This window comes from Zootoca vivipara, chromosome 9 (genome assembly GCF_965207765.1).
Source record: "Zootoca vivipara chromosome 9, rZooViv2.hap1.1, whole genome shotgun sequence".
NCBI lineage: Eukaryota > Metazoa > Chordata > Lepidosauria > Squamata > Lacertidae > Zootoca > Zootoca vivipara.
Window position 1 is genome coordinate 61,360,055 of NC_142592.1, and position 21,810 is coordinate 61,381,864.

General features: G+C 45.9%; 1 protein-coding gene across 1 annotated transcript in view; it reads left to right on the forward strand.

Moving 5' to 3' along the window:
• The first annotated feature begins 7,528 nt into the window (after nt 1-7,528).
• IRAG2 (inositol 1,4,5-triphosphate receptor associated 2) overlaps nt 7,529-21,810 on the forward strand; it is a 56,765-nt gene continuing 42,483 nt past the window's right edge. The window contains exons 1-9 of the mRNA XM_088677005.1: nt 7,529-8,108; nt 9,733-9,843; nt 11,692-11,872; nt 16,640-16,702; nt 17,102-17,173; nt 18,594-18,752; nt 19,597-19,714; nt 20,280-20,330; nt 20,582-20,659. Coding sequence (XP_088533131.1) covers nt 7,529-8,108; nt 9,733-9,843; nt 11,692-11,872; nt 16,640-16,702; nt 17,102-17,173; nt 18,594-18,752; nt 19,597-19,714; nt 20,280-20,330; nt 20,582-20,659 — 1,413 coding nt within the window. The remainder of the gene's footprint in view (nt 8,109-9,732; nt 9,844-11,691; nt 11,873-16,639; nt 16,703-17,101; nt 17,174-18,593; nt 18,753-19,596; nt 19,715-20,279; nt 20,331-20,581; nt 20,660-21,810) is intronic.

Below are 21,810 nucleotides of genomic sequence, written 5' to 3' on the forward strand. Positions count from 1 at the left end.
TTTTCAACAGAACATTAAAAACAGAATAAAACTTCAAACATAAAAAAACTTCCTTAAACAGGGCTGCCTTCAGATGTCTTCTAAAAGTAAGATAGTTGTTCATTTCCTTGAGAACTGAAGGGAGGGCATTCCACAGGACGGGTGCCACCACCGAGAAGGTCCTCTGCCTGGTTCCCTGTAACCAGCAGAAGACCCTCGGAGGAGGACCTCAGTGTCTGGGCTGAACTATGGGGGTGGAGACGCTCCTTCAGGTATACTGGGCTGAGGCCATTTAGGGCTTTAAAGGTCAGCACCAGCGCTTTGAATTGTGCTCAGAAACGTACTGGGAGCCAATGTAGGTCTTTCAGGACCGGTGTTATATGGTCTCAGCGGTACCAAGAGGTACAGGTTTCTTATAGATAATACCGATTTCTGGAAACCACAGGAGGGGAGAGCAGTCTTGTGTCCGAATTCTGTTCGTGGGTTTTCCACAGGCATAGGTCGGCCACTGTGAGAACACGATGGTGGACTAGATGGGCCATTGGCCTGATCCAGCAGGCTCTTAACGTTCTTAAGGACTTCTGCTTGCATGACAGAACTTCCTTTCCCTCTATTCCCCTCACACACTCCGTGCTCCCTAATCCATTCTTGGTTTTCGCTCAGCCCTCCAGATGTGGGGGAACAGGGGTGCGCGGGGAGAAGAAAGGAAGCCCCATTGCACAAATCCTTGCGCCAATGGGACAACTTAGTTACATACATCCTATTGTCTCTTACCAATGTCTTGATTCCTATCAAGCTCTTGAAAATACCAGATCAAGCTATTATTTGGGCATACGTGGGCACGTCTCGAGTGTGGGTGGCAACTGATCTTTGTTCGGAACGACCTTACAACGTTTCAAAAGGAAATTAACATGTTCCCTTCCCTTCCGACAGCTCCCGTTGACGAGTTCTGGTCCAAGGGAAGGCATGAGCTAAAACCTGCCATTTCCTGTTCAACTGGACATAGACGAGACATCAGTTTTGCCACATAATCGATATTGTAGAGTCAGCCTTGAGAAGAGAAGATCACCAGAGCAGCAGGACCTCTTGTTAGAGGGAACTCCAAAGGGTGCTTTGCTCGGACCAAAAGACCTTTGAAAGGGCAGCGCTCAGTCGGACTTGACACGGTCCATTGCAGAGTCCCAACTGTGCTGCAGATGAACTTTGGGGGCAATTTCTTCTTTATCGCCAGCTAAGCTTTGGGGCAAGTATGCTGCAAACCCTGTCGAAAGTACGCAGCTTTCAGTTGTGTAGCTTTCGTCGTATTCTGAAGATGCACCTCTTTGCCCTGACCTTTGACACCTGATATAGAAATACTTTTAGAAGTCACCCTATCCTCTTGACTGTTGCTGTTTTTAAGGTTTTGTTTTAATTCGTGTAACCCACCCTGAGACCTTACGGTGAAGGGTAGCTAAGAAATCTAACAAATTGGAAGAAATGTTTTTGAACACATATTGGTTGTTGAATGTCTGCAAGTTGTGTGGACGTGAAAATTGAGTGGATGAAAAGATGTGCTGGGTGCAAGGAAAGCGAGATGACTGAATGATTAGGACTGCATTTTTATAGTTTGCTATATTATTATTATTATTATTATTATTATTATTATTATTATTATTATTTATACCCCCGCCCATCTGGCTGGGTTTCCCCCGCCACTCTGGGCGGCTTCCAGCAAATACCAAAATACATTAAAATATCACAGATTAAAAACTTCCCTAAACAGGGCTGCCTTTAGTGTTTTCTAAATGTCAGGTAGTTGTTTATCTCCTTGACCTCCGATGGGAGGGCGTTCCACAGGGCGGGCGCCACTACCGAGAAGGCCCTCTGCCTGGTTCCCTGTAGCTTTGCTTCTCACAGTGAGGGAACTGCCAGAAGGCTCTCGGCGCTGGATCTCAGTGTCCGGGCTGAACAATGGGGTTGGAGACGCTCCTTCAGGTATATTATTATTATTATTATTATTATTATTATTATTATTATTATTATTATTCCAGCAACTATGGTGGCTCACTTACCAGAAGTAATGTATTAAGTGTTAACTCTGGAAGTGTATGCTTGATTCTGACCATACCAAGCCCCCTGATGTATATTTTGAGGACGGCGAAAATTTGTGTCCCTGGCTTTTAAGAATCGTCTACCCATCTGAAACCAAAGGGCTGCATTGTTTGCCAGATGTGAAACAGATTGGCATTATTTTCAGCTCTCCTCCCTCACTATGGAAGGCATACAGCCTCTGGCCACGAAGGTTGAACATATTAGCCATCATGCCTAGTGCTGGAAACAGTGGTGGAGGAAGCCGCTCGGACACCTGGGGCAGCATTGCGGGGCCTCTGGAGTCTGCCTGTCTCCTCCCACTCAGCCGCCCTACAGCTGGGGGGGGAGGCAAAGGGTGGACTGTTTGGGCAGCGCAGAGCCTGTGCACGCCCGAGACACGTTACTTGGGCGCACTGCAGGCTCCGTGGTGAGTACCGCCCAGCATTTTGTCACCCCCTCAGTGGTGACACCCGGGGCAGTCCACACCCCTGAGGAGACCCCGGATTGGGCGTGGGGAACCTTTGACCCTGCAGGAGTTACTGAACTACAACTCCCATCATCCTTGACCATTGGGCATGCTTGCTGGGGCTGATGGAACTTGTAGTCCAGCAACATCTGGCAGACCAAAGGTTCCCCACATTTTCCCTAGATGAAGGAGCTTCATGTGCCCCCTGGAACACACACAGAGAGGCATATTTCCCTCTCCTTTCCCCCCTTTTGACTTCATTCCTGCAATGGCAGTTCCCCTTGAGGCGAGAGTGTTATCTGACCTTTTCTCCTGCCTCACTGAACCTGGCAGAGCAAAGAGTTGTCCCCACCATCGAGGGCACAACAGCCTCAAGGGACATGGATGAGGCCTCAGCGCTGAGCTGCTCCGTTAAATGGCACTGGCATCATGTGGCCTCATCTTCCGAGCCGGTCAAGAAATGAGCCATGCGACTAAGTGAGCTGCCACAGGTGCTTGGAAACAAAATGGTGAACCCAAGCTAAGGTGAATTCTACAGACCCTTCCGTTCCATCGATAGGTAGGCAGACTTTTGTTTCAGAAAGCATCACACAACTTCAACATTATATAAAGAGCCCATGGCGTCCGAAAGACTACCAGATTTATTGTGCCAGGCGTTTTATGATGAGCCCGTCCTAGAAAGCCATAGCTTCTTCATCTGTCTTCTACAGTGGTACCTACTCTTCGTGACCCCATGGTACCTTGGTTCTCAAACTTAATCCGTTCCGGAAGTCCGTTCCAAAACCAAAACGTTCCAAAACCAAGGCACGCTTTCCCATAGAAAGTCATGCAAAACGGATTAATCCATTCCAGACTTTTTAAAACAACCCCTAAAACAGGAATTTAACAGGAATTTTACTATCGAACGAGACCATTGATCCATAAAGTGAAAGCAATAAACAATGTACCGCAGTCACACAGTCAACCAACGAATCAGTAGCTGAACAAAAACAAAACAAAAAGAGCCGCAAAAACAAAAACGCAAAATAAATAGCAAAAACAGACAGACCTCAGTGTAACACTCAAAACAGAATTGTGGCACTCAAAACGGAGCATGTTTGGCTTCTGAAGAAAGCTCACAAACCGGAACACTTACTTCCAGGTTTGCAGTGTTTGGGTCCCAAGTTGTTTGAGTACCAAGGTGTTTGAGAACCAAAGTACCACTGAATTTTAATCCAGTGCTACATTACCTTCAGCACAATCTTCCGGGGGCCAGATGCGAGGGATGAGCAGGGCCAGAAGCAAAAGTGGGAGGGGCAATGAATGTAAATTTTACCTTTGTACAGCTGAGTCATTTCTCCCCAGACCCCTCTCGATCCTTCCCGATCACATTTACGGCAACCAGACAGACCTTCATGGATGGAACCCGATTCTCAAAGCATCCCAAGGATAATGTAATCAGGTGCACTGCTCCCCCTTAAAAATGAATAAAGTTGCTTCCATCCATCTGGCAAGGCCCCTGTGCTTTTGGCAAACCTCTCTACAGGCATAAAATTCAACAGGTGAAGCCTGCCCCCTGGAGTAAAGACAAAAGCTTCTCCTGCTGAATTTCAACCTGCCACACAAGACAAAAAACTCGCAAAACGAAAGCGTTTTGCAATTTCAATGGAGACTCGCAAGACGAATTTTTTTCGTCCCATAGGGTGCCTCGCAAGACTATCCCCCCCCCCGGTCTTGCGAGGCACCCTATGGGAAACCACACTACAGTGCATTCCCATGGGAGCCGCTTCGCAAAACGAATTTTTCACTATATGAAGTGACTCACGAAAAAAATTAAATTTGTCTAGCGAGGCACCACTGTACAGGAAGAAATCTAGCAGCGTAATCCACCCCAGTTGGTTAGGAGGCAGATAACTGAAACAGCAGGGTCCCTTCCAAAAGCTAGTTTCAGTATTAAATATACACATACCGGTATTTTTGTTAAGGAGCCCCTGCAAGTACATGTTCTCCCTTTGTGAGAAGGGCATCGATCCCATCAGAGAACAATAAAGGTAAAGGTAAAGGTACCCTGGGCCGTTAGGTCCAGTCGTGGACGACTCTGGGGTTGCACGCTCATCTTGCTCTATAGGCCAGCGTGACTAAGCTGCTTCTGGCAAAACCATTTATCTTCCCGCCGGAGCGGTAACTATTTATCTACTTGCACTTTGACGTGCTTTCAAACTGCTAGGTTGGCTGGAGCAGGGACCGAGCAACGGGAGCTCACCCCATCATGGGGATTCGAACTGCCGACCTTCTGATCAGCAAGCCCCAGGCTCTGTGGTTTAACCCACAGCACCACCTGCGTCCCAGAAGACAATAGCAGGGAATAAATATACTGCATCTCCCTTGCCCCTGCCCCAATGCCTTCAAGGGTTATGTGAGCTGACAGGCAGAAAGGCAACAGGTATAGCTTTTCAACTTGCCTGTTGAATTCCGGCCTGCAGATATTCACAGCATAGCACTAAAAAGGGGGTTGCTGGCTTATGCACTTGAAGCTTGGCTTGCTGCTGTTTGAGTAAGGCTAAAACAATGCGATGATGATTCTGGGTTTGCAGACAACTTGGCACAACTTGATTCTCCAGGGTGATCTAAGACAAATTTGCAGGCTCTGGGAACTGCCCGGATCTCGCATTAAATGATAATCTCTCTTGTTAGTAATGCCACAGAAGGCACTCGGCGGATAACTAACAAATGCAGAGAGGAGGAAGGGGAAAGATTCATGGACAGAGGATGGTAATAGCTGGCAACGGCTGCTTATTAAAACACCCAACACATTGCAGGTGTTTCTGGTCAGGTGATTTTTCACAGCTGGGGCTGCCGTGACTTTAGCTGAGGCTAAACTCTCCAGGAGTTCACTGCCAGAGAAAAAGCAAAAGAGAATAGGTCTTGCCACTTTTTGGCTGAGAGAAACTTAAAAGTGTTTTCTTTCTCTCCTGAACTTTGTTTTATTTGTTTTACTTACTTAATTTAAAGGAGAAAGTTTGACAAGGGGCAGGGAGCCTCCCTTCTGGTGCTGTTTTAGGTATGAAGTTAAAGAGAACCAAAACTCTCTCTCATACGTAATCTTTCCCGTTGTGAACTGAAAGGTTTGTGTTCTTTCTTTTTCTGGTCTGGATTATGGTATAAGGAAGTTACATTGGTTGGACCACCACCAAACTTATTTGAGATTTACTTTTATTCCTCTTAAAGTATCTTAAGTCCAAAAAGACAATGAAGTCTTGGGAAGATTCCTTGTTAAAATGTTTATTGCTGTGTGTTAGTTGTTACTCTCCCAGTGTAAGACTAGGATGGGGGAGATTTGAGGTCCAACTCATTAAGCCATGAAGCTTGTTGATGACCTTGGGGGGCCTGACCTACATCACAGGGTTGTTGTGAGAATTAAAAGACGGGGTGGAGCCAGTGACAGAGCTTCAAGCTCCGGCGGGGGGGGGGAGAGGGGGTGGTTGGTGCGCGTCCCGGGGTGTGGCACGCCGACCACAGGGGCATAGCGCATGTCCCCGGGGCGTGCTCTGCCTGCAGGGGGGTGGCACCCAGCGTGGGGTGGGGCAGCTGCGATGGCATCCCACTGGGATCGTGGCACCGGGGGCGGTGCGCTCCCCCCACACCCCTGTTCCTCTGCCAGTGGATGAAGCACTGCTTGCACTACGTTGAGTTCTTTGCAGGAAAAGCAAGGTGTAAATAATTTCTTAAAGGAGAAAGCTACAGAGTAGGTTTTTTGCTACAAATATTTTGGATGCCTTGATTTTTAAGTAAATAGTGGATTTTGGCTATTGGTTGCCAATGTAAATGAAAGGCCTTTCTAAAACAATATAAAAATGATATGTTTTTAAACAAATTAATAATATATTATTAAAACGTATATTCCATCTTTCTACCAAGTGGTGCTGAAAGTCTGAAAATCATCAAAGTTCTGGTTTTCTGCTAAGAGTCTCTGGCAGTAAAATCGCTGTCTAGCGCAGGGTCTCCCAAACTTGGGTCTTCACCTGTGTGTTTTTTACTACAATTCCCATCATCCCTGACCCACTGCTCCTGCTAGCTAGGGATGATGGGAGTCGCAGTCCAAAAAACAGCTGGAGACCCAAGTTTGGGAAACCCTGGTCTAGTAGGATGAAGACTGCTTCTTTCTGATGTATGTAGGAAATGTAAATTTAAGGAGACTGAGAGGAATATAGGGCAGTGGCTTGGGTCAGATCAGACTCGTTGTCCATTTGCCTCCATATAGGCAACTCTGATTGGTAGTGGCTCTCCAAGGTAGGAAGCAATTAATGGATGAAATAAATAACAAGAATAAATTAAACCAGTGTTCAATCAATGGTATTGATTCCTCTTTTGATGCTGTTTGTACCTGGAAAAGCTTCCAGACGTATGTCCTGTAGCTTCCTGCAGAAATCCTGGAACTTTTTATAACACAAACGTTCTAGGGTGGGAGGGAATTGTCCTGTTTTTTGTTGTGCTATAGTGCAAGAGTGCCGCTCCAGACAGCAATAATGTGGTGACGTTGGAGAAGAATCATAGAACAATTAACAAAATGGTGTTTGGACAGCTTGTTATAAATCCACAGCCAATGAACTCATATTGTGTGAATGACATAATAATAATAATAATAATAATAATAATAATAATAATAATATTTTATTTATACCCTGCCCTCCCCAGTGAGAACCGGGCTCAGGGCAGCTGACATCAATAAAATTACAATAAAACATAAAAGAAAGAAAAAACAATTGATTAAATTGAGGATTAAAATACAATTTAGATTTTAAATTTTTTTAAATGCAGCCTCATTTTAAAAATGACATGTTGCAGAATGCATACACACTCCAAAAAAATAAAAAATAAAATGTTTGGAGGGGCCCTCTTTTTTTTTTTTTTTTGAAAGGATTTATTTGGGTCTACTTGACTCCAATATCAGAGCAATAAATTGCATTGGAAGATGAATTCCATTGTTTTGCAGTTCCCTTTTGTTAAAGAAACGGCTGAAAAGAAGGGGGTGAAATGTCCTCCGGAAGCAGTCGCGACAAACGCCACCATCACCCCGTAGACAGCCTTTGCCGGAAGCTCCAGAACATCAACACGAAGGACCGGGCCTCCAGTCCTGCCCTGCAGATCCCCAAATTCCAGTCCAAGAACTTTGACAGCCCACAGGGCAATGTGAAGAAAAACTTGGAGGAGATCTTGAAGAAAAGGACCCTGAAAACAAGTGACAGCAATGCACAGGGCTGCGATGACCTGCTGAGCCCCTTCAGCGATAATATCTTCTCCCCAGGTCGGCAACCGGCGTCACCGAGTCACCGGCGCCTCTCAGACATCCGCTCAGAGTCCGTTTCGGGTGCTGGAAACAAAGAGAGAGCCAACAAGTCGTGGCTCTTTCTAGGCCAAGGAGGAGGCTCTCCGTGCCTCTCCAAATACAAGGAATCTTCCGCCAATCTGCCGTCTGGTTCCTCCAGTGCAGAGCAGAGGGCTGCATCTTCTCAGGAATGGGGCTACATCACCTCAAGCCCGAATTTGTCTACCCGGGACCTGAACCCCATGCAGCCTGTGTCCCACTCTCCTGTCAGCAAGAAGCTCTCTTTGGGTAAGGAAGGGGCAGAAAGCCTGGTTCTTTCTCAATAGGTTGGGGGATGCTTGCTCCTGTCAAAGACTTTGGCACAAAATGCAAACCTGCAGGAAGAATGGCAAAAATGTAAATGCTTCTGAATCTTAGCTGCTAGGGGTCGTTAGGTGCACAGCCTGGGAGCCATTTTGGACTCGCAGCTGTCCATGGGGGCGCAGGTTAATTCTGTGTCCAGGGCAGCTGTGTACCAGCTCCAACCGGTAAACCGGTTAAGCCCCTATCTGCCTGTGCATTGTCTCGCCAGAATGGATGTGGGTGGCGCTGTGGTCTAAACCACTGAGCGTCTTGGACTTGCTGATCAGAAGGTTGGCGGTTCAAATCCCCGTGATGGGATGAGCTCCCATTGCTCTGTCCCAGCTCCTGCCAACCTAGCAGTTCAAAAGTGCAAGTAGATAAATAGGTACCGCTGCAGCGGGAAGGTAAACAGCATGTCTGTGCGCTTTGGTTTCCATCACAGTGAACTTCCATTGCACCAGAAGCGGTTTAGTCATGCTGGCCACATGACCCGGAAAACTGTCTGTGGACAAACGCCGGCTCCCTCGGCCTGAAAGTGAGACGAGCACTGCATCCCATAGTCACCTTTGACTGGACTTAACCGTCTAGGGGTCCTTTACCTGTTTTGCCAGAGTGGTACATGTTCTGGTTAACTCCCTCTTAGACTACTGCAATGCGCTGTACGTGGGCCTACCTTTGAAAGTGACTACAACTAATCCAGAATGCGGCAACTAAACTAGTGAGTGAGAGTGGCCACTGGGACCATAGAATACTGGTCCTAAAATAACCACATTGGTTCCCAGTACGTTTCTGGGCAAAATTCAAAGTGTTGGTGCTGGCCTTTAAAGCCCTAGGTGGCCTCAACCCTGTTCAATCAGTTCTGGCACCTCTCAGGTGGGTACCGTTGCCATTATAAGAGAACAAGGGAGGTGTTCGCATTGAGTTAACTGGCACCTCCTTTTCTAGAAAAATAGCACTGAGTGTCTCCACTCCCAATCTTTCAGCCCGGACACTGAGGTTCAGCTTCGGGGGCCTTCTGGTGGTTCCCTCACTGCAAGAAGTGAAGTTACAGGGAACCAGGCAGAGGGCCTTCTCGGTAGTGGTGCCTGCCCTGTGGAACGCCCTCCCAACAGATATCAAGGAAATAAACAACTATCTGACTTTTAGAAGACATTTGAAGGCAGCCCTGTATAGGGAAGTTTTTAATGTTTGATGTTTTATTGTGTTTTTAATATTCTGTTGGGAGCTGCTGGGGCAACCAGTCAGATGGGTGACATATAAATAATAAAATTGTTGTTTATTGATCCAGCAGAGTTCATCTTACGGTTTTATGTAAGAGAGTAGCTGGTATTTAAACTTCTAGTGCTTTTTTTTAAGTATCCCCCAGAGCTGAACTTTAAAAAAGCAACGTTGCCTTCAAATGCAATTCAAGGAATCTAAAACTCCTGTTGGATTTTAGACACAACTTTTATTTTGGGTCTAGAACAAACCGTGGACAGAACTTGTAGCCCTGCCACAGGCTCCCTTATAATCGAGACTCCTAATTCTGCATGGAAAACAAATCTCCTGTCAGTGCCCTTTCCCTTTGTAGGATGGAGACTGCCAGCAGAGAACAAAGATGACGACAGCGCTGAAGTAAGCCTCATCTGTGAGGAAGACCTTTTGACTACTATGTTCTCTGCTTGCGACATAGAAAGGAGAGGTAAAGAAACACCCGCTGCAAAAACCTTCTATTGCAGCCGTTGGAAGTTTATAGGTGTATTTGTTTATTTGTTTAGTTGCCCCATAAAATAGTGTTGAGCATGCCCAAATTCTCTGAGCCTTAAGTGCCTGTAATGTGTGCTTGTAATGTGGTCACTGGGGACCTGTATGGCATTTCTTGGGACAATGCTGTTATATGCAAACCCATATTAGGGCAGTAGCATTTTTTCATGGGGCCAGCCAAGAACTTCAGCCTCCACTGGTGACTGACCATGTCTCCTGGGCAGGCCCACTTCTCCCCTGGTAGATGTCAACCTAGATCAAGGTATGTTGACCTGGAAATATTTCTGCTTATGAAACAAGACCTGCAAACCCCTGGTGCTTTGACTATGGGCTCACCTGTGTTGCAGGTATTAATATTGCACAGTTTGAAGTGACTGGAAGTATAAGAACTGACTCCTTTTGGAAACGAAGCATTGTCTAGGCTCTTAAAAACGTTATTCGAACATTTGCTGGCAGAACTTTCGAAACAAAATTAAAACATCAAATATACACCCAAAACATCCATGCCATGTCTTGTGCCGTTTGGCACAAGCTCAGTAAAATATGAAATAATTCTAACAGATCTAGAACCAGGGGTCTGTCTCTTCCCACAGCATCCATTTTAGCTTGGAACTGTTTTCTCTATCAGGGAGTCTTTTACATGTCCTTACTTCACAGTGCCTTGAGACAAAAGACACAAAGGCAACTCCCTTCAAAATGGGGATTTGCGACTCAGTGCCTTCATCACATGATCTAAGGTTACAACAGTTTAGAGCAGGCATCCCCAAACTGTGGCCCTCCAGATGTTTTGGCCTACAACTCCCATGATTCCTAGCTAACAGGACCAGTGGTCGGGGAAGATGGGAATTGTAGTCCAAAACATCTGGAGGGCCACAGTTTGGGGATGCCTGCTCTAAACAGTTGTAACCTTAGATCATGTGATGAAGGCACTGAGTCGCAAATCCCCATTTTGAAGGGAGTTTGGGGATGCCTGGTTTAGAGGAACAGAAAGGTAATCATTAACCCATTTAGGAGCTTAGAGTCCCTTAGAAAAACTACTGTGGAAAAACTCCAGTGTTGGTGTCAGAGGATTGTTGCGGCTACTCCCGAGTAAAGACGCTCCAGTCCGCTCTGTCTTTAAGGGTTTTATTGTGCATACTATTTACAGTGCAGAGATAACAGAAAACATGACCTCCTAGACACTCGCAGAATCTGGCAATGGCGCCCTTCTGCTTCTGGGCCAGCATAAAAGCTTGGGCACCCCGAAACGCCGCCCTCTAACCCTGCGTTTGGGTGCGCGCCTCAATTTGGGTGCCAGAAGAGGCTGTGCTCCCTCTTCTACTTGTTGGCTAGGGCAGTGCCGGGGCTCTGATACCTCGCTGAGCCTTCCCTCCTCCATTCCACTTCCTCCTGACCCGCTGCTGCTGCTCTCGCTGGGCGAAGTGCTGGTCAGGATGATGGGGGGGGAGGCTCCCTGTAGGGAGTCCCCCTGACAGTTAGCAATACGCATTTAGCCATTTTCTTTTTTAAAGCTTCATTAATGCACATACTTTGTTCATTTCTGTGTGACTTAAATCAATTATACTTAACAGTCCACACTTCTGCTTGTCCTGTACCTAGAAAGCATGAGTCTCAGAACTTTCCCACTTGCTCTTTACCCCTAATCGGAACAAACAGCAATCTGCGGCAAACCCGGTTGCCATTTCTTCTGAGTCATCGGTAAAGAGCGAGTTTTTCCAGGGGGGAGCAGCTGAGAAAAGGGAGGTGTGGGCAAGCTCTTAGTGTCCATTGTTGCTGTTGTCTTTAGGCAAAGTGGCTGTTTCCAAATTAGTTGACTTCGTGAGATACACAACTAGCCGGAGTTCTGAGGACAGCAGTCTTGAGGAGCTGTGGAACATGCTTGATCCTGATAAAAGGGACATCTCCATGGATTTGGAAACATATCATGCCATCATGAAGGAATGGATCGACGACTGCAGGAGAAGCTGGTAACTGACGGGTCTTGCAAGGCTTCTTGGGTTGCATACATTCAATGCACATGCCTTTGCCCAAAGTGCACATGGTCTATGACTCAGAGCTACAATTTCCAGAACCGTTAATAATATACAGGATTCTTTGGGGGAAGTAAATGCACTTTTTCAATATTTGGTTTGATATGGTAGGTGTTTTTCAAAATGAGAGCAAAAGTATCAAGCGATACTGAAGTGGTCCTACCCTGTTTCTTATAAAATAAGGCACACCTATAAAATAAGCCATGGCAGGGTTTTCATGCCTTGAAAAAATATAAGACATCCCCCCAAAATAAGCCGTAGTGCAGTTCCGGAGGGCGCCAAGGAAGAGGAAGAGGCCTGTCGGGTTGGGGCCCGGAACTGCTGCAGCCCCGCCAAAACACACAGCAGTTCGCGCCGCGTGGAGCCCCGAGCCAGCGGGACCCAGCTGAAGTGCCGACAAAGCACCTGCCAGCGCTGCGCAGAGCGCCCCGAGCCGCAGCAGCAGGAGGGGGATTCAAAGTGCTACAGAGCACTGCTGGGTCCCGCTGGCTCGGGGCGCTCCGCATGGCGTTGCGGGCGCTTTGTCGGCGCTTCAGCGGGGCCCACAGCACACACGGTTTTGAATCCCCCTCCTCCTGCTGCGGCTCGGGGCGCTCCGTGTGGCACTGCTGGGCGCTTTGTCAGCGCTTCAGCGGGGCACGCTGCTGGGTCCCGCTGGCTCGGGGCTCCATGCGGTGCGTGCTGCGGGCCCCGCTGAAGCACCGACAAAGCGCCCAGCAGTGCCATGCGGAGCGCCCCGAGCCAGCAGGACCCAGCAGTGCTCTGTAGCACTTTGAATCCCCCTCCTCCTGCTGCGGCTCGTGCCGCTCTGTGCAGCGCTGCTGGGCACTTTGTCAGCACTTCAGCGGGTCCCCCTGGCTCGGGGCTTCACACGGTGCGCGCTGCTGGGCTCTTTGTCGGCGCTTCAGCAGCAGCAGCAACTTGCACGTAATTAAAAAAAATAAAATAAGACACCCCCCGAAAATAAGCCATAAGCCAAATATAAGACGGTGTCTTAAAATATGAAAAACACGGTAACTGTGACCCAGAATGGCCGTTCAAACAGGGTGCTGGAGAAGGCACTTTCATAATTATATCAGGGAATGATTCCTGTTGTTATGTGGCTGCATTGCATTATACTTTCTGGGTGTCCCGCGATCATATTATAAAGTAGTTTTGTTCTGTGTTATAAATCAAGCACGGCTAGAAGTTGGTGCCCCCCAAAATGTATTTCTTATCAGTAAAATAAATAAATGGTGGGGCACGAGCAAATTTTCACTCTGAAAGTGTAGCTCAGAGGGGGGGAAACTTGAGAACCACTGTGCTAAATTTTCCTAGGCTTGCTTCATGGGCTGGACCCCCCCAAAGATTCTCCCCTTTATGTGATGTGTGTGAGAGAAAGAGCACAAAACAGAAAACTTACGAGTAGGGGAAGGAAGCTGTTCGCTAGCTGAAGTGTTCAGTACAGTGGTACCTTGGTTCTCAAACACCTTGGTACTCAAACAATTTGGATCCCAAACACTAAAGACCCGGAAGTAAGTGTTCCAGTTTGCAAACTTTTTTTCGGAAGCTGAACATGCTCCTTTTTGATTGCCACACTTCCATTTTGAGTGTTATGCTGGGGCCTGCCAGTTTTTGCTATTTATTTTGCGTTTTTGTTGTTGCAGCTCTTTTTGTTTTGTTTTTATGACTGTGTGGAACACAGTTCAGCTACTGGTTGATTTATTGTGTGACAGCAGTACATTGTTTATTGCTTCCACTTTATGGATCAATGGTCTCATTAGATAGTAGAACTCATGTTAGATTGCTGTTTTAGGGGTTGTTTTTATTTTATTTTATTTTAAATAATTTTTATTGGATTTTTTTTACAAACAAGACAAACAAACAAAACATACAATGTAAAATCTGTCCCCTCAATTACCCTCCACCCGCGAGGCCACTTCTGCCACCAGTAGAACCCGCGGCCGTTGAGAATCGAAGGGGTCCAGTATAAGGCTGGATCTCATCTTCCTGGTTTTCCTAACTTCTCTAATTAGTTATGGCGGGTTTTCTATTCCAATTCTAAATTTTATCCTTATAATATTGACTTATTCCTCCTCCTTCTTCATGCTGCCCCCCCCCCACAAGTCCCCTCCTGCCACAAGAGGAACCTGCGAGGCGCAGCACTTCAAAGGTTCCATTTTTGTGTCTGGGCTTCCCTCCCCCCCTCCTCTCCCCCCCAGAGCACCTTCTGCCACCAGGTGCTTCTGAGCAAAGAGAGGGGGGAAGGCGGCCCTCCATCCAGACACTTATCTGAACACAAACATGTTGCTACAAATCCAAAAATTGTTTCCCAAGCCATTCTTCTACCCCCCTCCAGAAAACTAAATTTTTATATCTATTCACTCTCCTTTCTCCTCCCGATGTCTTTTCCCCCCCTTGGATCAGCAGTCCTTTATCAAGCCAAGATTTCAGAAACCGTTAATCAATCACCAAAATACTTTTTAACTAAAAATTTTCACCCCACACCCATTCTTTCCCATTTCCAGATCCAGGCCTCTGTCCCCCCCTCCCTCTGCCTTTCCTTTCCCTCGATTGCCCATGCCCAATTTTTAGTCCCTCCAGGAGCCTTCTTTTCTTGAGTCATTAATTCATTTTGTTGTTCTTGACAACTGTCATTTTCCTTTTCAAGTCTTTGTTGTTCTTCCTCCAGGTCGCATTTTTTGTAATCCACCTCAGGTTTTGCAAAGTCCACTTCTTGTTCTTTGCTGTCAAATAAGCTTTCCACATTGTCTTCTAAGTCCTGATCTTGAACCAAAGTCTCTGAACATGTTGGACTGGAGTGTCACAGTGTCCTATGAATGTCCTTCAAAATCTCTAAATAGTTCAGAACTTTCTCTTGGAAGCTTGGTGAATACATTGTTTTCATTCCTTCTAACCACAGACTGGCAGGAGATTAGGAGGCAGAGCACACTGGAAATTTCCATTCACTCACGCTTTCCTCCATCTTGCCTGTTCTTTCCATTGTCTTTAATTTTCCACAATAAATCATCTCTTAATTCCAAATACTTCTCTTTTAATATATTCTTGCAGCCGATTGAACTTTCAATGAATTTTTATGAATTTCCTTGTCTTTTAACAATTTTGACAGCTTTGACAGCTGTCAAATGAATTCTCCCCTTTGTGCACTTACTGTTCCTCAGGAGGTTGTTTTTAAAAGTCTGGAATGGATTAATTCATTTGGCATTACTTTCTATGTTAAAGCGTGCCTTGGTTTGGAACGCTTTGGTTTTGGAATGGACTTCCGGAACAGATTAAGTTTGAGAACCAAGGTACCACTGTACTAAGTCGCTGTCCGCAATCTTGTGATTTGGACCCCAATTTTGGGTTACTGGAGTGGGAAGCTGCTGCATCATCACAATTTAGCCCATGTGGCTCATATTTTATCAAGGACTAGCTGTACCTGGCCACGCGTTGCTGTGGCTCTGTGCGTTAAAGTGAAAAGAAAGGAAAGCGAAAGTTTACTGGGCAGTGGGGGTGAGGTTAGGCGAGGCCCAGCCTGCGTTTCTGGATCTGGACATCGGCATGTGCAGTGAGGAGTGGCAAGGCCCGGGCTACATCCCGGCCTGCCTCGCGGCCTTCCTCTCCGCCCGGCGGTGGAGGTGAGGTGAGGAGAGGGCTGGGCTGCCTTTCACGACGTTGACGTCGGCGGTAGATGCGGGGCCCAGTCTGACTTTCGCGGCGTGGGCAGCGGAGGCAGCAGGTAATGCGGGGCCCAGCCTGCTGGGGGTGGTGGGAGGTGAGGAGGGGCGAGGCCCGTCCTGCCTCCTGGGCTACCTGCCGTCCTCCCTCTCCCCCCAGCAGCTATGGTTCTGGAATGGCAAGGGAGGAGGAGGTGGGGGCGGGAGTCTGGAAACATTGTTTTATCCCTCCTCCCCCATAGAGTGTTCTATAGGACCTTTTCCTTTGGCGTCCAACAGATGGCGCTAATGTTATCTATACAAATGGATATGGTGTCTGTTCCTTTGACAACCACTGGAGGGAGCTTATTTACACAAAATCATGTTGTTACCTGTGACTGGTGTGATATCTGTGTAATCTAAGTTTATAAAAAACACTTGCATTTTGGAATGGAACGTTGTGTCCAAATTTCAACGCAATCGGTCAAGCGGTTTCAGAGAAAAGTGGTCATCCACAAACATGGACCTTTTACATTTAGATATATATATATAGATGTGACAGGCGAAATGTAACACTGAGGTGGGATTTATTCTTGGCATGTGCTTATGCAATAATTTATCCAGAGCTGCTGTTGCGGTAAGCTGGAGACCTCTTCTGTGCAGTAAAATGCAGAGCTGCTCCAAGTATCCCTTGCTTCCAGCTTTTATAATTAAACTGATGGTTAAAGGAGGAATGAAGCCTCCCACCCCATCCCCCCAAAAAGAACCACTTTGTGATTATTATTTTGTTCCTTTTTTGAAACCTGTTAGTCATTAATGTTCCCACCCAATTAGGGCTCATGTATTATCACATATGATGCTCCATAGCTAAGACTGTTTTTTGCAAGCAGTTAAAAAGAAAAAAGAAACTGGAAGGGGAAATGTTTTCTGACACTGAAATAAAACTGGGGGAAAAAAGTGCATAGTTTTCTCTTGCTACTGATGAAAACTGATTTTTCTTAAAATTCTAAACTCATGTTAAAACAGGAAATAAATCTGTGGGTTGTTTTTTTTTTCTTCGTTCCAGGAAAGAACCATCCGCTAGAGAAACAACCAGGGAAAGCATGCTAGCAGGTATCAGACGCTCTCTGTATTATGGAAGACTTAATTTGCTGAAAAGTGTACTAGACGCAGCATATATCTTAAAACTCGTGGGTGCTGTCCTGCAGCTGAAAGGGGCTTGCAAATAGCCAGTGCATGCAGAGGATTAGTGAAGGGGATGCAAAGACAAATGTGCTTGAGGGGGATTAATGAAGGAATCTTCTCCCACCATGGGAGGGGAAGAGAATGTTCACTGTGGGTTTAAAGTGCTTGGAAAGTATTGCCTGGGATATTATTGGAGGAACTGCAAGAGGTGTGGGGAAGGTCAGAAGGGGGGGGGTGATGTGTCGTGTGGAGATGTCAACAGAAATTGAGAAAAACCCAAAATGCTCTGTACCAATGTCTGTCTCTTGAGCTGTCACAGGAAACCTCTTTTTTCAGCCAAAAGTCCTCTTGTGAGGCTGAATGTAACCTCCGGAAGCCTAGAGGCACTTGGTGGCGATGTTTCCAGAGGAGACTTGTGAGTCCGTTTAAAAATATTTTTACAAGCTGTTTCAGATATTAATACTGCGCTATTTGAAGCAATTGGATGCATAAAAAACTGAATCCTTTTGGAATAAAAAATGTCCAGACCCATAAATATGAATCAAAGCTTTGCTAACCAGAACTTCTTCAAAACAGATACAAATCAGCCAATGATACATCCAGAAAGTTGTATAAGGCATATCGCAGGCACAGGCAAACTCAGCCCTCTAGATGTTTTGGGACTACAACTCCCATCATCCCTAGCAAACAGGACCAGTGATCAGGAATGATGGGAATTGTAGTCCCAAAACTTCTGGAGGGCCGAGTTTGCCTATGCCTGGCATATGCATATTCAGGCATGGGTTCTTGTTAAATATATAACATACTTGCTATCAGAGCAAAAATCAAAGCAATATCTCTCCCATAGCCTGCATCCAGGCTAAGGTTCTGCGCCCCTCTAGAGGCATCATTATCACATTCTTTTGTTCTCTGTGGCTCCCAGAGAGAAGACTAAACAGACAAGATAGAGATTTGCAATTGAATACCTTGATCGTGTGATCTAAGGTTAAACACTCACGTGTAAGAGCAGAGAACATCAACAGTTAATCAGAGAGCTTTAGTATGCTGCAATGGAATTTTCAAATGTTAAACCATTCAGCAATATACATACAGAGATTAAACAATTATACTTGCTAAATTGTCACTTAAAAACACATTTCCCAAAACAGTTCTATGCTAGCCACTTTCTAATCTGAGAGTGCGATGCTAAATCCCTTTGTGGTCCCATATTCCCCCTCTCTTTTCAAATATGACTATCAGACAAAATCCTCTAAGTTTTACCGGTCTTTTGGAGCGGTCTCTGGTGTAGCCCATGAGACATTTGACATGCACCACACGAATAATTTAGTCATTTTCTGGGCTAGGAAGTGATGCCATGATAGGGCATTGGTGATGAGCTACTCACGGCTACCACTGCATTGCCTCCCCCCATTTTAAAATGTCATTTGCATTAGTAGCCCAATCTGCAGTTTGCTGGGATTTGCAGCTGAAGGACAAGCATGGGTTGGTGGGTTGGTGGAAAGGGAAACTTTAATGATGGGGGATTTCGAAGATAGGAGAGGATTTTGGAGGAATGCAAGTTAACAGAGTGGAAAGCAGCCTCCTAATAGCTCTATCCCTGCTACTGACTGGGAAGGATGAGGAAATGGGGACGTCAGCAGGTGCAAAGCCACTTCTGATTGGGTGCTCAGGCCCAGAGGGCAGCTGGCAACCCGCAGGGATGGCAATTCAGCTAGAAAGATGCAAAAGAAATGGGGCACGTTGGGTTTTGATCTTTGAAGCTGCCCCCTCCCATCGAAACGTGGAGAATGCAGACATGGCAGCTGGTCAGAGCCTTCTGTTTCTTGTGCATCCAGGGAAACCTCTGACTTGATCACTTGCGTAGCAGATCTTCAGTTCAGCAATCAGAAGCTTCAAGAGGAGAACAACCAGTTGAAGGCAGCTCTGGACGCCATGGAGGAGACCAACAACAGATTGATGGAGGACAATGTGGGGCTGAATAATCAGATAAAAAGGTGGGACCCTTTGGGTGGAATCCAACTAAACCAGTGCATGAGCGGAACTGCTTCTGCAGGTGCAACAGGACTTCCCCCATCCCCCAAATCTTCTCCAAGGGTTGGGGGGAACTTGGAGTGGTTGGGTGGAGAGGGGTGGTACTGGTCATCTTCTCCAGTGGCCTTCCAAATCCTGGAGCCAGCACTGATTTAGCAACATGGGAAGCGGCGTTATACAGTGTTAGACCATTGGTCCATCTAGTTCAGTGTGGGCTGTGCTGATTGGCAGGAATTCTCCAGGGTTTGGGGCAGGAGTCTCTCCCAGTTCTACCTGGAGATGCCAGGGACTGAACCAGGGACCTTCTGCATGGAAAATGGGTGCTCATGCACTGAGCTGCAACCCTTTCTAAGATCTGGACTATGTTGAATTAAAAGGATTGGAAAGAACTTGGAACTTTGGCAGCAATTATCGATATTCAGAACCCTCAGAATTTGAAGCATGGGGAAGCAAAATTTTTATAATTTGGCATAATGTTTGGTTTAATAGATATATATTTGTATAATTTGGAATAATTGGTTTGATATGATTGATTTGTAAGTGAAAATCTAATAAAAATTGATTATTATTTTTAAAGAGCTGCAACCCTTTCTGCTAAGGGCTGCTGTACATATTTTTATTTTGATGCCATGTCGTTGAAGCAACAGGGACAGAGCAATCCAAATGTCTTCATTTCCTCTTGCCAGATTGGAGGCGGTCACTCAGAGCAGGAAAATCCCGCCAGTCTCCCCCCCCCCATTTCTAAAATGCCCTATAACAACCACACATTGCTCATCATAACAGGGTTGGTGATTTTGGTTCTTTCAGTTTCCAGCACTCTGTGGCTCGAGTGAAAACCTTAAAAGAGGAGCTGGAGGAAGCAAAGAATACGCTTAACGCTGCAGAGGAAAAAAGGCTGAGAACAGCAGCCCAGAATAAGCAGCTAGTAGGTGGACTTGTACCATTTCAGACAGTGTTTATTGACTGAGGCTTAACGGTGCATTAAGTCCTTTGAAATTTGCACTTCTCCAAATTTCGCTGTGCAGTTCCCCAATCAAGTCATGCATACTAAAATATAATAGCTATATAGTAATGTAAACTACATAGAAATGCACACGTTAGTGAAAAGGACATACCTGTACAAAAATTAAGTGAAATGTGTATGTCTGACAAAATGCTTATGCAGTATTACAAATTGCACTAAAATGCTGGTGAGCTTTCAGAAGGACTTTATAAAAAAAAGAGAGCAAACTGATACGCAAATGTGGAAACTGAAATTGAAAGTTGTCAGTCAACCCTATTTATAGGTCACTATGTGACTTAAAGCTCTGTGGTGATGTATGTTGATTATAACCCAAGACATCTCCAATTTTCCATAAATTGAGGGCAGAGTTTTCCACAGGTGGGGCGGGCAAAACATGGTAGTTCTGTATAGTGGCCCTGAGTAACTGTGTGGGTGGGTGGATGTTAGCAGTATCTTAAACCACCACCCCCTTTCCTTTTTACACCAGGAAAAGGAGAATCAGTCCCTCATTCTCAAGATCTCATCTCTACAAGAGGAGGCAAGTGTGAATTGCGTCTGAATTGTCTGCAGACAGTTTTATATGCTGGAAAAAGTCTTACTGCAGGCATCCCCAAACTGCGGCCCTGTAGATGTTTTGGCCTACAACTCCCATGATCCCTAGCTAACAGGACCAGTGGTCAGGGATGATGGGAATTGTAGTCCAAAACATCTGGAGGGCCGAAGTTTGGGGCTGCATGTCTTATTGGCTGGTCTTGCTGTGCATAATAAATAGTATCTGCTTTAATCCAGAATATTAGGCACGCTCTGGATTCAGATGGTCTCCAGAAGAAGATCACAGAGCTGTCAAGAAATATGGCTGAACTCCAAGTAGGTGCTTACCCAAGTAGGTGTGGGGAAGCAAGGGTTCGATGCAGGGCTTCGAATGCCAAATATTTTTCTGTGTCATCTATAAACAAAATGGCGGGATGGCTAGGCCAGTGTTTCTCAACCAGTGTGCCTCCAGATGTTTTGGGACTACAACTCCCATCATCCCTAGCTAGCAAGACCAGTGGTCAGGAATGATGGGAGTTGTAGTCCCAAAACATCTGGAGGCACACTGGTTGAGAAACACTGGGCTAGGCACTCTTTCTTCCTCGAAGATTAAGCATGTGTGCGCATGTGTGTTATAGGGTACTGTACAGTTTTTATTTTAAGATGTTTTTAAAGAGATGCTTCAGCTTAAATCGTCAATCAACTTACCTGTAAGCAAATGAGCGCTATTTTAAAATCTGTGTTGCCAAACTGAAATAGATCAGATTACTGAATGTAAACCTTGGGTTTTTGCAATTTTGCACTCAAATTCCAAGGTAGAACGTCATGTAATAACCATAATGAATTTGTTGGCCTCTCTCCCAACTAGAGCTGAAATCAACTTGCCCTTTAAAACTCTCCTGATGTCAGATATTCTGAGTACATGAATATTAGATTATTATTATTTTTTAAATTATCTGGGAGATTTTTATCCTGACATTCCATGTAAAGTAACAGCAGTATAAAGGACTGGATGGAGCCTTTCAGCTCCTGCTCTGACAGCTCCTCCTTTTGACTTGGGGGATACATTTTATGTATTTGGGGCATTTATGGCCCACCCATAGCCAAAAAGGCTTTCAAAGCAGCTTACAAAAATCAGTATTTAAGTCCTGTAAGGCCATACCTGCCAAGTTGCTGTCGGAGAAATAAGGGACCGGGCTGGAAGTAGCAGACTGGAAGTAGCAGACTGGAAGTAGCGCTGCCGCCATTTTGGAACTGGGCGGAGCATGCTCAGAAGTGACTTATGATGCTGCTTTGCCCAGTTCCAAAATGGCCGCCGTGCCAGAAGTCACACTGCAGCCATTTTGGAACTGGGCAGAGCAGCATCAAAAGTCGCTTCTGAGCATGCTCCGCCCAGTTCCAAAATGGCCGCCGCACCAGAATAAACCAGGGGGAAACAAAAAAATCCGTTTTTTCAGCTAGGAACAGCTGGGAAAATGGGGATTTTT